This window comes from Excalfactoria chinensis, chromosome 20 (assembly GCF_039878825.1).
Source record: "Excalfactoria chinensis isolate bCotChi1 chromosome 20, bCotChi1.hap2, whole genome shotgun sequence".
NCBI classification, from domain to species: domain Eukaryota; kingdom Metazoa; phylum Chordata; class Aves; order Galliformes; family Phasianidae; genus Excalfactoria; species Excalfactoria chinensis.
This window is the reverse complement of record NC_092844.1, coordinates 1,490,033-1,505,436: the sequence shown is the minus strand read 5'-3', so window position 1 is coordinate 1,505,436 and position 15,404 is coordinate 1,490,033. Positions and strand designations below refer to the sequence as shown.

The following is a 15,404-nucleotide window of genomic DNA, read 5'->3' as shown; positions in this document are numbered from 1 at the left end:
TTTTTGGTGTAGAGTTTTGACTTCGTATCATTTTCTGCCTACATCAGGTCCTGCAAAGTCACAGAGCAGGAGCCAGATGAACTTTGCTCTGCTATTTAATTGGCTGGCTACTCTTTTTGAGTGAAAAGTAATTTTTGGGACCGTGGCCTGATTTTCAAAAGAAAACATAATATTAAGTTGCATCTTGAGACCAGCACCGGAAAATAAAGGATTTAACATAAAAAGGAGCTTTTCATAATTCATTCAGCTGTTTCGTTTGTTGCTGCGCCCACTAAACGCCAAGCAATAAATGCTTCTTTCCCACAAAAATAAAATATCTTCCTAACAAATACCTCAGAAAATGGATATTGTGTAGCCAACAAATTCATACAGCCTCTCTCAAAGAGTCTTCCCACAAAGGAACCGCTGTACTCCTCCCTTCTCTGCAGAAAGGCTCAGAGAAGACCTTAAGGTGATAGATGGGATGAAATGCTATAAAAACTCTTGTGTTTTTTTTCCTTTTAAAATATAGAGATCATTCTACTGGCAAATCACACACACACACACCACAGTATTTACTGTACAGACCTCCAGAAAAGAAAAATAAAAGCTTTTAATCTCTCTGTGCTATACAGTACCTCTAGCATAGATCTGATGCTCTAGGTTAGTCAAACTGGCTGTACTCCTAGTTCTAAGGTAGACAAGAGGAAGGCCTGGCAGACAGGAAAGACAAAGTTAGCAGGTAAGCAAAACCACATAAATATAGATAGACTCTTCCCCATCATGCAGCAGGAAGGCAGGGACAGCTGGCAGCATGCAATCACTGTATGAGTCTCCATCCATTTGCTCATGTGAGGTTGGTATTTGAGTTACTACAACTAAAACTTCTTCCAGAATTAATCCTAAAAGAAAAGAATATGAAAGAGCTGCCCCATCTCATGTGCTCTTACTCATGGAGCTGCTCTGAAAGTGTGATTAAAAAAGGAAGCAGAAGTTGCAGCGCCAAGTTCTCGCTCAAAGAGAAGCAGTGAAAAAGATTTTTGTTATTCAAGAATGGAACACAACAGAAAATGGAACCTTTAACGTTTTGGCCAGATAACCTCTAACGATTCACTGTATGCTATGAAGGCCAAATACTTATGTTTGTAATACATTAAACAAATGACTGCGTATGTCAGGATTGTTTCAAATAAAGAAAGATGAATTAACATCATACTCTGTCCAAAACACGGTGAATCCTCTGCAGAACCCATCCACTCTTCAGAACTGATTGCATTTACTTCTTTGTCCTGTTTACAGTAATCTTCCATCCACGACTGCTTGGTGCTTGCATACTGTTCTAGAGGAATAAAGCACAGAAAGTAAATGTCTGCGAAGTGGCCTAAAGAAGAACAGTTAAAAAGTAGTTTAAATTCATAAGCCTAAACCTGCTTTGCTTTAATGGGAAAGGTTTTATTCCACTGCTTTTCCTATGACCCACTTACATAATTTAAAGATATAACAGCTCATGAAATCACAGCGCTGTCTTCAAAAATAAATGTTTATATTCTTAAGGGACTTCTCTGTTTTTAAACTTGCAGTAGAATCCCCATTTTTCAAGGCACTCCAGGGGCAACATAGGAGGTCCCTCTGAGAAGGCAATTAATCTGAAGATGTTTTTGTGTCAGAAGCAGTTTCCATTTTTCTTTTCATTTTAAGAGGTATACGTCTATTCCTCCATAAATATGAAGACACCAATTAAGTGCTCTGGACCAGCATTAATCAAACCAGTCTGCTATTGTTGCTAGTAGTAAAAAGCATCACTGGAACTCTAAGGAATTGCTGATGACTGTCTTTTCCTCCTACCTTACCCTCCCTCTTTCTAACAACCTCACAGACCTTGTTGGAGAAGCAAATGAATATTGAAAGAACAACGAAGGCTCTTCTTTCTCAACCGAATGCTCAGCCCTCTATACTTACCTTGACCATTAAATTATACAGATTTGCACACAGAAGTCACAGTATTTCTGGTAATGTACACAGCCTCACAACACAGAAATGTCCATAAATTCTGAGTTAATGATGAACAACACATATAAGCTTCCTGAGGTGGGAACTGAAAACTCCAGTTCTCAGGGACTGAAGAAATAAGCAGCTCCCCACTATGCCTGTCAATGTACCGAAAACTGATGAGCCTAACAAAACATTTTGAAGTACCGTATGTATGGAAAGCTTTAGATGAAAGCCTGTTTCTGATTACAGATAAATTTCAAGAAACATATGAATTTGATACAATTCATACGACCAACAAAAGAATTCCTACTAACTTCTAAAGTATGTAGCTCGTGTCCTTACACTTTCACAGTATCTGATAAAATACAGGCTGCCTAAATGCACACCTGTGTGTAATATTATCTCAAGTATCTGGGAGCTCGTGCCAAATCTCCCTCCCTCCATCCATGGCACACTAGCAAGGTTCAATGAGAACCACCTATCGTTTTAGTAAAGTGAAAATCAAGACTATACATTGATGCTCTCAGGGAATATTTCCACATACCTAAGAAGACAGAGGTAATGTTTACATCCAAACGGTGTTTGGCCTTTACTTCCAGCTTCAATCGGGAAGGGTGGAGGCGGCTTGAAGCATGCTGCTGCCAAGAGACTGAGCATGGCCATGGCTCAATAAATGGCTCCCAGCCTGAGAACAAACCCAACACATCACATGTATTACATGTTTGAAGGCCACACTGGAATGCTGTTTACCTACTTAAGAGTTTAATCATACAACCTCAATTAATAAGGTCCCTGCATTCAAGATGAATGCAGGGTTTGATATACAGGTTAACAGGTCAATAATACAGGTGTAATTGGTCATTAATAGAAAGCTGCTCCAGATCCTCCACTTGAACCAGTGGATAGCGTATGTAGAGACCTGCAGAAACACTGTAACTCTGAGGGAAGCATTAAAAGGAAATTATTGTTTCTATTAATATGAATTGCAATGGTCTTACTATGTTAATCCATTGCCTTCAGCCTCAAAAGTCCCCTAACATCCCCAACTAGAAAACGGAATTGGAAACTATGGGTTAGTAGCTTAGTGGGTAGTAATGGTGACAGGAGGACGGTTGGATTAGATGATCTTGTAGGACCTTTCCAACCTTGTGATTCTATGTTTCTGTGTTCCTGGATGACCTCTTAGTGTAACCACAAGCAAAAACTTAAGTGTAACTTTTCTATTAGCAATCTCTCCACGTTCCCCACTCTTCCATCACATATCAAGGTAGCCTATCTTGTCCAGGATCATGTCCACACAACATTCTCTTGTATTCATTTCACATTGGGTGAACTTCAGGCTCCCATAGTTCACAAGATAGTTTTCCTATACTTAGATAAACAACAAAACTCTGAGCATTTTACCTGAAAGCTCACGGTTATAATAATCTCCAGAGAGGGTAAAATGAGCACAGCCTTCAGGGTTGGCCCTCAAATGCTGGAGAAAATTCAAACCTGCCAGAAAAGTGAACAATTAGGTGAAACAAACGTGATCAAGTTTCTACTGCGGTGTTAATAAGCAATGAGCTTTGCCATATAGATATGACATATATGCACATATATATACAGTAAATGCAACTCACTTTGCAAAACAGGTACTCACGTGAGAACGTTAGCTCAGCAAGGGGAACATCGCAGTCCATGCAGTCATCAATAAAACAGATGCATATACTTTCTGCTTTGATTTCCACCCCAGAGATGAACTGAAAAGGCACAGTCCCTTGGCTATCACGGCCAGAGGAAGTGAGGGAAACTGATTTCAAAGGTTCAGCATTCTTAAACAGCCAACTTGCTGCTTTTTTCAAGTCACCTTAAATAAAACCAAACATTCAAAACAAGGATGTTTTGTTTAAAAAGTAGATGATGATGTGAAAACTACATGGATTTACCAATTAACTACCTCTCCCTTAAAATGCATAGCAAAACACAATCAGTACCCTGAATGTACTCTATTCAAACACACATGTGGAAAGATTACAAATACAATAGTGTTTTCTATGAATAAAGACTGTGTGTGATGTTTCCAAACTGAGTTAATGTAACATAAATCTTTATTAATGCTCTAAAAACCTATAAATAAGGTGGGAAACAAGACAGCACCTATGAAAATGAATCTTCTTTCCACACATTGTATGTACAAATAAGTAAAATACACCATTCAAAAGGGAGGAATGAAAATACTTGCTCTACAGAGATGGATAATGCTATAAATAGGTATATACCATACAACAGAAATCTACCCACGTGCCCCACACGACATCTCAAGAGCCAAGAAGAACCTTTGGAGAGTGGTATTACGTAGGACAGAAAAATGGGGATACTTCAGAAGATGTCAACACAGAGCCAAGTGTGGGTAACCTCAGGCCAAAGTGAAGCACAGAAGGAAATACTGCCTGCCCATTGGCTACCTCACAGTCTGAAAGCCTGTGAGCAGGAAGAACCCAAAAGGCCAACTCTGAATAACTGAGCTTACCCTGGCAGCACAGAAGAGCTTTGCGGCAGTCTTCCATGCTGAATCCCAAGTCCTGAAGGCGAGCCAGCTGTACCTCTGCAATTGAACACTCAGCCAATTATAAATCCTTGACAGCTATCTACTTGCTTTTATTTCTACAATAAAATACACCTGAATGAAAAATGGGCTTTATTTCATTTAAGCTGCACAAAAAGCAAAAGAAAAAGAAGTGTGTGCCAAAACATCAAATCACTAAAGTGGAACAATATGTTGCAGTGGTTACAACAGTTAAAAACCTACCAAGAACAGGATCCAACACACGTTTGGGTATCTCTCTGTTCTCACTTGTCAAGCAAGAAGGCTCAGCCACCAGTGATAAACTGGAGTTAGCAGTACTCTCAGCAACTGAGGCGCTTGAGTCAGGCATAGCTGCACTTGTCTGCTGAGGAATTGATTTAGCAATTGCCAAGAACAGTTGGACATCATTGTAGGACAGTCGAATATCCAATGCTTGCAGTTGAATCTAATGGAAAAATAAACAAATGATTCAGTTACCTTAGCCTGGTCTGCTGGCTGGCGACCCTGCCCATGGCACAGGGGTTGAACCTAAATGATCTTTAAGGTCCTTTTCAACCCAGGCCATTCTGGGATACGATTCTATGATTTCCTATGCATTTTTCTTGTATACCTGGGCTAATAACAAATACTTTCATAGAATCATAGAATTGCCTGGGTTGGAAGGGAGCTCAAGGATCATCAACCCCCTGCTGCAGGCAGAGCCACCAACCTCCATATCTAATACCAGACCAAGCTGCCCAGGGCCCCATCCAACCTGGCCTCGAACACCTCCAGGGATGGAGCATCCACAGCCTCTTTGAGCAGCAAAAGGTAAGACAAAATTTAATACTAACATATGCTGAAGATGCTTTAAAGTTCCAGTAATAAATTATCATTTTTCTGTTATTATCTTCTTACTATCTAAAGCAAAAACTGTAAGTGGGGGGGAAAGTATTTTGCTTCAGTGTAATGGGAAAAAGAAACCTGTAAATATTTCCCCCCCCCCACAATAATAAACACTAATGATTAGATACAGAAAACAATTACTTCTTTTAGTTATTAGCATCTGCCTAATATGTCTATCTCCCCTCAATATTATATTCTATAAGAGATCTCAGAAATCATTGCCACTAACAGCATTTTCTGCATGGCTGTGTCTTCGCCCTTTCCTCTTCAGTAAAATCTGTTCTTTCTTTCTTACTGAAACTACTCACTGGATTCTCTTGCACAAGAAATCTGTACAAGGTCACATTACTGTGTTCTGCATTCAGACTCATTCAGCCCTTCAATGTTACCTCTAGAATAGGAGGGAAATCTTCACTGTTGAAAGCATCCAACAATCCCGAACCACTCGGGTAGGAAGCATTGCCAACAAGTTCCACCTGAATTTGAACTGGATCAATAATTGACAGTGCAGTCTCTTGTTCATTTCCTAACCGGCACGAAAATACCTAAAAGTTAAAAATTGGGTAAAAAAATACAGAAATTAGGATCTGAAAGTGCAAGCTAACATACTTGGGCTTTGAAATCAAAGACTGACTCTCAACCACAAAAAGTATATGAACGATAGTCAGACTGTTCTCTACAGACAATAGCAATTCCTTTGTGAACTCTAAGAGCAGCTCCAAAAGCTTTCCAGACAATTTATTCCAATGACCTGCAATGCTGTAAACTCAAGAAAAAAAAGATTCTGAAACCCAACCAACTATTTACTTCTGGGCTTGATTCCACTACTCCCACCACAGATATGGAAAGCGCTTTGTTCTTTGGTCTACAAAAACCATTTATCACACCTCTGCCCAGCCTTCTTTTTCTAGATGGAATAAATTCTTTTAGGCTTTGCTGATATATTATGGCAGATATATTTTATACTCCACAGCACTCAGCGTTCTCATTGCACTCCTATGTTAAGAGCTTCTTTAAGTCAGTTCTCCCAAACCTGGCCACAGCTCTCCAGCTGTGGTCTGATTTTGCTGAACAGGATTCAAGGATCACTTCACATACTCCAAATTCCTTTTCACATATATTCCAATGACATGATACTGCTTATTCTCTGCAAATCAGTCATGATCTCAGCAAACAGGCTTTTATTGGACTTGTATCCTGCCTACCTAGCCAAGCCCCAGCTTTCAACTAATTTGCCAGTTCATGTATGGAAGCTGAACAATATTCTTAAACGACAGTCAAGCATTTCAAGAACGGTGTAAGCTCACTCTTAAAACTACTACAGAATAAAAGCACTTGATGGGGAATTAATGTGCTTTAGATATTATCTACTGACTGCTCCTATTGTATATGTACAACAAGTATCCTCATAAATTCATCTAATTTGAGAGACTTTACAAAATGGAGTTTCTCTCTACTTACCTCAATGCCAAACAAACTACCAGAGAAAGGACGGTCCAACAACTTGGGCTTGTAAGTGAGAACAGTGGTCCCCTTCAAAATAATCGCATTCGTGTCAAAACAAGACATGTCCTCAACGACCACAAATTCAGTTCCTTAACAAAACAGATGAATAAACAATAAGAAAACCTTAAATACCATTAAGCTCTTCTAAAGCACTGTAATAAGGAACCCATTTACCTGTCACGTTGACCTTAACTTCCAGTTGTCTTTCTGTAGACACGTGTAGTGATGAACGTTTTGTAACTACTCCACTTTTCACTGCTTTTGGAACTACGCTTGTTTCACTGCTGTAAGTGCGTTGCCGGGAAGAAAGGACAATTTCCCTCTTTTTGGTATCCCCGGGAGTATACAGAAAGTCATGAACCAGTAACAACCAGTCAAATATTAAAAACACACGAAGATTGTTCAGTACTACTGTGAAACTGGAGGAATCCTTCGTAGACCTATTCAGAACAGAGAAGCATATTTATGAATGTCACATTTTGCCTGTATTTAAGTAAGAACTACATGGAACTTTGTGTGGGTACAAAATTCACAGTGGCTGGCTTTTAAAAGTATGTTTTTAAGCAGATTGAAATTCATGAAGTTGCTGTACATGCAGAAACTTAACATATCTTCACTGCAAGAAACAGCTTCTGAGCTGCAGCGATGCAAAAGGTGAACTGAAAAATGATGGAACAAACTGTAAGAGCTCCTTTTATGCTTTGCATAGTGCAAATTAATATCAATAATCTCAGTGTTTGCTTAATCAGACCTTTTATTATCACTGGTTTACATCTGTTTAGTATCAAAGCTAACACACTGTACATGAAATGTAACCCTGTTTCCATGCCTCTGTGAAACATCAGATGCACAAAGTGTTTTCTCTCACCCCAACAGCATTTAGTAGCAGAGGAAGCTTCTCTGCAACCCAGAAATAAGGCTACTTCCCACTGCTACTTCCAGCATCACATTACAGGTTAGGAAGGCTAAAACTGTCTGACTTCATGATGCCTATTACACTTGGTCATGCTAACCAGAAAATAATCCAAGTGCTTAAACTACATGAAACAATTTTCTATCCAACACACTGCAGACTATTAAACCTCTTAAAAAGTGTAATTCCTTTGTGAGAAGCGGGCTGCCTGAGTTGCTTCCAACAGCAAAACCCTTTAACCCTCCCTGGCTCTCCAGAGTATCTCCAAAAGGCACGAACCAGTAGAACAGAACTGCAGAGCTCAGCAATAGCTCCCATCTAGTGCCAAGGATGCTCTCACCAATAAAAGCGTAACACGTGCTTATGTGGCTAAAATCTGAAAGCAAAACACTTGGGAAGAAAATTCCACAAACCCATCACTCATAAAACAGATCAAGCTATGCTAAGCAAACAAGCCTCCCAGCTATGCAGATACTGGATCAAGGACCACAGGAAAACCCAGAACGTTCTTACTGTTGCTGTTCATTTGCTTGTTTTAATAAATCCAGTGGCATTTCAGTTTTATTCAACTCGAAATCTTGAAGCCTTTCTCAAGGCAAACATCTTTTAAGCACTTAAAGCGACCACAAATCCTCCAAATGGATGACTGGTTCCTCTCCATGGCCTCAGACTTCAGAACAAACACCTTCAAAGTCTTTCACAATCCCCAGATTTTTCTTATGTTGCTGCAGCAGCTGCCTCAGGAAGCGTCAAACTCATAAAGCAGGTGGCAAGCTGAGCTGGGCCAGTCAGTCTGATCGAACATGAACACAACACCTCTTGTTGTCTCACCCCATCCTCCTTTCTGTCAGTTACCATCTCACAATGGTCAATCAATAAAGTTAAATATTGACACTGTTGTTCACATTCCCATTTCCAAAACAAGAAATGGAACAATTATCCACTGCCTGATGCTTTTCAGGAAGTAAAGATGAGGAAGAAACAACGTGGCACAGAACACAGTAAGGAATGTAGAGACTGCTTTTGGAACAAAGTGCTATTTCTGATTTTATTTGATTCTCTCAGAAGGAGAAGTGTGACACCTACTGGAAAAAAGCTTTTGCACAGCATGTATTGATGCATACAAGCATACAAACAAGCAAATACAGCTTTAAGCAGCGCTGATTCAAACAGACCACAATTTGGTCAAAACATTACAAAAAGCCCACAACAACAACAATAATTAAATCATACAACTACCAACCTGTAATGCAATTCAATCTGGATTGCTCCCGGACTGCTAGTATTCTTTGATGACTGGAAGATGCAATTGAACACATTGGGCATGCCTGCTGTGGATTTCTGTCCAGCATAACGCGTGTCAAAAGCCATCATGGAATGAGAAACCAAATTTACAGACTTGGTTCTATTTGAAGAGCTTTCAAAAAGCAGTTTCGATTTCTTAAAATCAAATCTAGGAGAATAAAAAGAAGACACTGAAGAATCTTGTAGCTCATTTATTTCTCCACATCACTTAGCACAGAGGTGTGCATGTTATAGTGCTCATCTCTTTCATTTATCTTTTAAAACAGTGATAATCATCTCATGCCACAGAGATACAACTGCCAATTTGGGGACCAATTAAGAAATACTGTTTTATTACAGTATTAAATTGTCATTTCATGACTATGTTAATTCCTGTCCTATAATGATGAATGAAACATCTCAGATAATGTAGAAGAAAACTCATACCTGGCTAAGGAGCTGCACTCATCTTTTCCTTTTGGATCCATCAGTTCCAGACTCACATTAACCATGTCAATGAGGAAAGACATAGAAGTATATACTTCTCCACTCAAAACTGTCTGAAAGCATCAAACACCAACATTCTTTTTAAGAACATCTGTTTAAGTTTCATTCTTGAACTAAATTTTGTTATTTAGGACAAATTCCATTTTAGCTTTTAGCCACCTCATAAATCATTAAGAACATCGCAGACATGATGGGAAAGGTACCATCACCCTGCACATGCTTACGGGGGAACCTCTGAATCTCTTCAGAAAGCTCTATTACTATGGAAAAAACCTTAAGCTTCTTCATGTGGTGACAGTGTGCTGCAATAACAACTGAGCACAAACACCTCAGGCATAAAGAAACCTGAAGTACTGTTTGCATAGATTTAACATATTTCCTTTTCTTTTTTAGATTAAGCTAATCTAAAAAATCAACTAACAAAGACAAACAGTGGCACCCATTTCTCACACCTCTCCTGAAGTTCAGCATCTCAGAAACATGGAATGGTATCTGCAAGCTACAGCTGAAAGGACAAAAGTATTACAAAATAAAACCCTCAACTCTCAGCAGGATCTACAGGTTAAAAAGTTCCTCACTGTTCCTCTGTTCTTGTTTTTCTGTCTGTTTGTTTCTTTTTAAATTAATTAGTCTATCTTATAAACTACAACAAACAAGCAGATGCTGTGCCCAGTCAGAACATTAAGCATTTCAGGGCAGAATTTCAACTGCATAAACCTGCAGGTCCTCTTACATGAATCCTTGGATCCTGCAGGTCGTAAGGTCGCATGAACTCCTCGATGGGCTCCCCAAGGTTGTTCTCCAGTAAGCCACGTATCAGTTTGTACTTAGTCAAATCCAGAGAGCAATGGACCGATGAGAGATTGCCATGTATCAATATGTCTGCAACTGCATGACTCAGCTCTCTACAGCAAAGAAAAGAAATGTGTTTTCAAGATACTGTAACACAGCAGGGAATGCTCTATGACCCATAAGAAGGAACATAAAGCATCATGTCCAGGAATACAGTATAAAAGGATCCCACTTGGATTAACTCACTTGTCTAAGTTTCTCTCTACTTGCAACTTCAGCCTGAAAGGTTCTTTCAACAGGCTTCCTCCTGTCTGCCTCACACAGTAGGATGGAAAGCTCAAGTCTGTACTTTTGTCTTCCACAGCCTTGGAATACTCTCTTGGGTATCTCTCTGCAGCAAATATGTCCATGTCCTGCAGATCAACCACAATGCAGTCTAAGAGGCAGATGTGATCCTCTGCAAGTGCACAGGAGATAACACATTAAACAAGAAAGAAAAAATAAAGCAAAAAGAAATAAAGAATCTGCAAAACGAATGTAACTTACCTAGAAAAAGACATTTAGTTTCTCCTGGAAGTTATTCTGATATTTATTCACACTCATCAATATCCGTAACTATCAAATACCAAGCTTGGGTAAAAGTGAACTTAACTATGAGTCCACGATACTCCTTATGTTCTTAATACTCATATCACATACATATAAACATACCTAATCTGCAGCAATGTTCTTCCAAAAACTGAACTAAAATTCTCTAGCCCTTTAAAGCTAACAAGTTACTTACTCTCAAGCCTCAGACCTTTAAACCAAGAGCTTTCTATTCTCCACTGGCACACAAGGTAAATGTAAAACAGCACTGCATTATTCTACACAAGAAAAGAGAAACTAAATTGGGTTCCTACCGTTTGTAACGTACCTGGGCTCTCAGGGTTTGGTACAACAGGTAATTTGGACTGCTGTCCTTGTGGCTTACTCAATGAATTGAGCTCACTTTTCAGCCTAGAAACATTTCCCCCAGATGGCTTTTTCATGAACAGTCCTTCCATCGCTACTTTGGCTTCATCTGCACTCGTGGTTTTCTTCATGCTGTGCTTTGGGGTTCCCAAAGGAGATGAAAACTGAACAGAATCCTGCTAATGAAAGCAATTCTATGATTAACAATAGATGTTCCCCTTTAAATACTAAGGGTCCAACACACTCAAGTCCTTGTCCAAAACATAAATGTTTTCTATGAATGACATTCTTTAACCACTGCAGAAAGATGGTCAAGCTTTTCTCCTACCACCTGAACAGATTAAAGCACTGCTATTAAATATATATATACATATGTGTGTGTGTGTATTTCAGAAACATTTTTGAAGGAAGATGTGAAACATTCCCAAGGAGAAAATAACATCAGCCTTTTTTTTTTGGCCACATAAATGAAATTAACATCAAACAATGAGGTAAGACCATCAAGATATCAAATATTCCTGTAGAACAAAGATAGGAAAAATAATTTAATAGCTGTTTGTCAGAATATCTTCAAGTGCTAAAAACAGATGCAGTGATTTCTGGAAGAGCACATCAGCAATCAGAGTAAGGAAACAAACACTTCTGTACATGATAGTGCTTTTAAGGGTATCAGCCATAATATCAAAACATGACCCAGAATTTTTCTGCAGGAGCTGATTTTAAGCTGTAAAAAAATCCTTATCCTTATTCTTAAAATGTCCAGAAGTGAAAAAAGCAAAGTTTGAGAGCAACAGCTTGAAAATGTGAGTGTTTAGCATGGCCCTACAAAACAAGACTGCAAAGGACATGCAAAGAGAAAACATGACATCTGTAAATCTAAGAGTACAAGCAAACCCAGATTAACAGCTCCTCAAACACACACTAAACAGCACACAACAATAAATTCAACTCAAAATCGTATGGAATTCAGCAAATTCTTCCACATTAACATAGATAAGGAACTTTTTAAATGCTAAATTCCACAAAGGTGGGTTTTTTTAGTTAATGAGGAGCATCTTAACACTACCGCAAAGATGTAAAATACCTCAAATAAAACTGGATCCTTGTATGCATTGCCTTGCAAAATCAGATCCTCAAAAAATAAACAAGGCAGAGAGAGAAAATGAAAACAAAAGAAAGCAAAACTGAAAACCAAAACCCAAACCCACATCAAAACACCCAACACCAAAACACATCGACTCTGTCCCTCTCTAAAACACCAAATATCTGAGTGTTACAGAACACAGTCCTTTTACAAGGAAATAAAATTGCTACATACACATTTTCTGTACCCTTCCAAGATTATTTGGGGAATGTTCCGTTTATGAATCTTTGCATATACCTGCACAATAGAGTGCAAAAGACAACCAGAGCTCAGAAGACAAGTCAATATTACAATCCAGTGTTGTCTTTCTGTAAAGGCGTTGTTAGGTATTAAGCATACAGCAGTAATGGACAAAATTCCTGCAGCAATGGCAGGTCACTTGAATCCCATCCCCTCTTTAAGAAGGGAACGGGTGATTGCCAGAACAACCACCCCTTTCCTTTTGTTGCTTAGGTTAGATCTAGAAACCCTTCCCAGATGGATTTTCCTAACCTAAAAGTTCCCTATCTTGTACTTATAGCCTTGGTTCAAACCTATCCTGGAAGCCTTTCATTAGGTTTCACCTAATGAAACCAACCACACTTACTTGGTTCCATTAAACAAAAGCAGAAAGGAAAAAAACAAAAAAAACAAAACCTAAAACAATTTCTCCAGCAATTTCCAACAACTTTCAGCTCAGAAATATCTCCATTCTCTGCTATTACACAGGAGAAGGAGGTCTAGCTGAAAGCCTTTTATGCTCTCACAGCAGGTGTGCACCCAGCTGGTCCAGCTTTCCAACAAGGCCAGCTCCAGCTGGCTCCATCAGCACAATCTGCCACTGCCCTGAAGGCCTCAACAAGCAAGCACAGCACACACAGAACAGAGCAGCTGGGTACAAGAACCTGCAGCCAGCTCCATAACGCAGAAAGAACTAGAGAAATCCCAAGCAGACAAACTGAGAAGTAATGTTCTTACCTTGTTCTTCAATGAGAAGGTACCTGGCATACCCGCAAACAGAAACCTGTTCTTCACTTTCAGTTTTCCAAGATTGGCGACAATAAGACTGTTGGATTTTGAGCTTTCAGGTATGAGCAGCACAGGAGCACCAGCCTCAATATCGAGAAGAACCCGGGAAGCTCGCTGAGCTTTATCTCTCACCTAGAATCACAGAATGGTTTGAGTTGGAAGGGACCCTTAAGATCATCTAGTTCCACTCCCCCCACTGCTATAGGCAGGGACACCTCTCAAAAGACCAGGCTGCCCAAAGAAAGAGCAAACATTTGTTTGAAAACTTAGCTCATAGAATCACAGCATGGCCTGGGTTGCAAAGGCTCACAATGCTCATCCAGTTCCAACTCCCTGCTCTGTGCAGGGTCTCCAACCAGCAGCCCAGGCTGCCCAGAGCCACATCCAGCCTGGCCTTGAATGCCTGCAGGGATGGGGCATCCACAGCCTCCTTGGGCAACCTGTTCCAGTGCATCACCACCCTCTCAGTTTCAAACCATTCCCCCTTGTCCTATCACTGTCCACCCTCATAAGCAGCCGCTCCCCCTCCTGCTTATGCGCTCCCTACAAATATTTCAAGCATCAGAGCAACTTAGAAGCACACTGCATGCTTTGCTATTATTTTTTAGAACTTTTTAAGGTGTTTATCGTAACATTTTCAGATTAAAATAATGAAAGAGATTCTTCTGAGGGTTTTCTGGCATTGTTACATGTAAAACACATTTAGAAACTCGAGTTTACAGGAAGCAGGTGGTTATTCCACACTGATTAGAACTGAATTCATGAACCCTATTCCTCAATTTATAAAATTAAGACAAAATATTGTAATGATTTTATATGACAAGTTTAGAAGGGAAACTGAACTCATGTTTTCAGCAGAGAACAAAGTCCAGTTCAAAAACATTGATGGAAACAGCAAACACTAGTGCAACAAGTGCCAAAATCTACATTCAATTGCACTGTCCCCACTGAAATGGAAGATGAATAAGAAGACTCTGTGACAACTCACTGCTTAAAAACGGATTCACTAGGAAAAATTCATTTCAGCTCACAAATGTCTGCTGGGAAAGAAGAGAAAAGAAAAAACCCAACAATCCAACATACTGTTTGTCCTTCTATTGCTGCTCTCTGCCGTCCCAGCACATCCTGAAGCTGAGTGAAGTGCTGAATGAAGGATACCACCTCGGCCTGGAAGCGCTGGGTGTGAACATACTGAACAGACGCCATCCGCAGAGTGACACGAACATCACACTCCCTCTGTAGCAATGGATCCGGCCGCCCATATCTATGGTAGAGGACCAAAGTGAATTCAGTTTTCTCTCTTAACTCCATTTTACAAATAGAGCCGTTCATTATTCACTTAGAAAATAATACTACACGGGATTTTACTGGTGCTCAAAGGATTTAACTTCAACAATGACACAAAAATACAGCTTGCATTACAGTATCTTGTTAATAAGCCTCAAGCCAACAACCAGAGCTTTCAATTCATACTTGTAAACTTGAAAAATGAGTGCTTCTTCACCACTTGTAGTGAAACGTTCTCTGTAAAACTCTCCATGAGCTGTAAGGTCACTTAAGGACAGACCTCCAATGCTTCCCTGCAGGGCTAAATCCCCATCTGCAAAACAAGAGCCAAACAGTTGTAAGCATCAAACATACCTTGCTGCAAACCCAAAGTAATCTTTCCATAAGCTTCTAGGAGTGGAATAAACTCACTTGTAAGAAACTCAACCAACAACACTAATTAAACATAAAACCTGATACTGAAACAATCTGCTGCAAACATGAACACAAATGCAACCCTATCATTTGTGCACACGTTAATCACAGCACTCTGAGATCCAAGAACTCCTTTCTTCCTCTGAAGCAGCAATACACTCTATTGTACT

The 15,404-nt window shown here is 39.6% G+C and overlaps 1 protein-coding gene across 5 annotated transcripts in view; it reads right to left on the bottom strand.

The window, feature by feature from the left end:
- The window catches only part of VPS13D (vacuolar protein sorting 13 homolog D), an 83,059-nt gene that overhangs the window by 49,238 nt on the left and 18,417 nt on the right, over window positions 1–15,404 (bottom strand). Inside the window, exons 23-40 of one of the 5 annotated variants that reach the window (XM_072354155.1) lie at window positions 15,007–15,133; window positions 14,617–14,797; window positions 13,483–13,665; window positions 11,330–11,560; window positions 10,674–10,840; window positions 10,369–10,540; window positions 9,576–9,688; window positions 9,088–9,297; window positions 7,106–7,371; window positions 6,887–7,020; window positions 5,815–5,970; window positions 4,763–4,985; window positions 4,484–4,558; window positions 3,614–3,820; window positions 3,376–3,465; window positions 2,516–2,656; window positions 1,196–1,318; window positions 618–692 (exon numbers count right to left, since the gene is read on the bottom strand). In XM_072354155.1, coding sequence (XP_072210256.1) covers window positions 618–692; window positions 1,196–1,318; window positions 2,516–2,656; window positions 3,376–3,465; window positions 3,614–3,820; window positions 4,484–4,558; window positions 4,763–4,985; window positions 5,815–5,970; window positions 6,887–7,020; window positions 7,106–7,371; window positions 9,088–9,297; window positions 9,576–9,688; window positions 10,369–10,540; window positions 10,674–10,840; window positions 11,330–11,560; window positions 13,483–13,665; window positions 14,617–14,797; window positions 15,007–15,133 — 2,874 coding nt within the window. Of the gene's footprint in view, window positions 1–617; window positions 693–1,195; window positions 1,319–2,515; window positions 2,657–3,375; window positions 3,466–3,613; window positions 3,821–4,483; window positions 4,559–4,762; window positions 4,986–5,814; window positions 5,971–6,886; window positions 7,021–7,105; window positions 7,372–9,087; window positions 9,298–9,575; window positions 9,689–10,368; window positions 10,541–10,673; window positions 10,885–11,329; window positions 11,561–13,482; window positions 13,666–14,616; window positions 14,798–15,006; window positions 15,134–15,404 lie in introns of all 5 variants that reach the window. The other 4 variants (XM_072354153.1, XM_072354154.1, XM_072354156.1 and 1 more) reach the window with 4 other exon arrangements.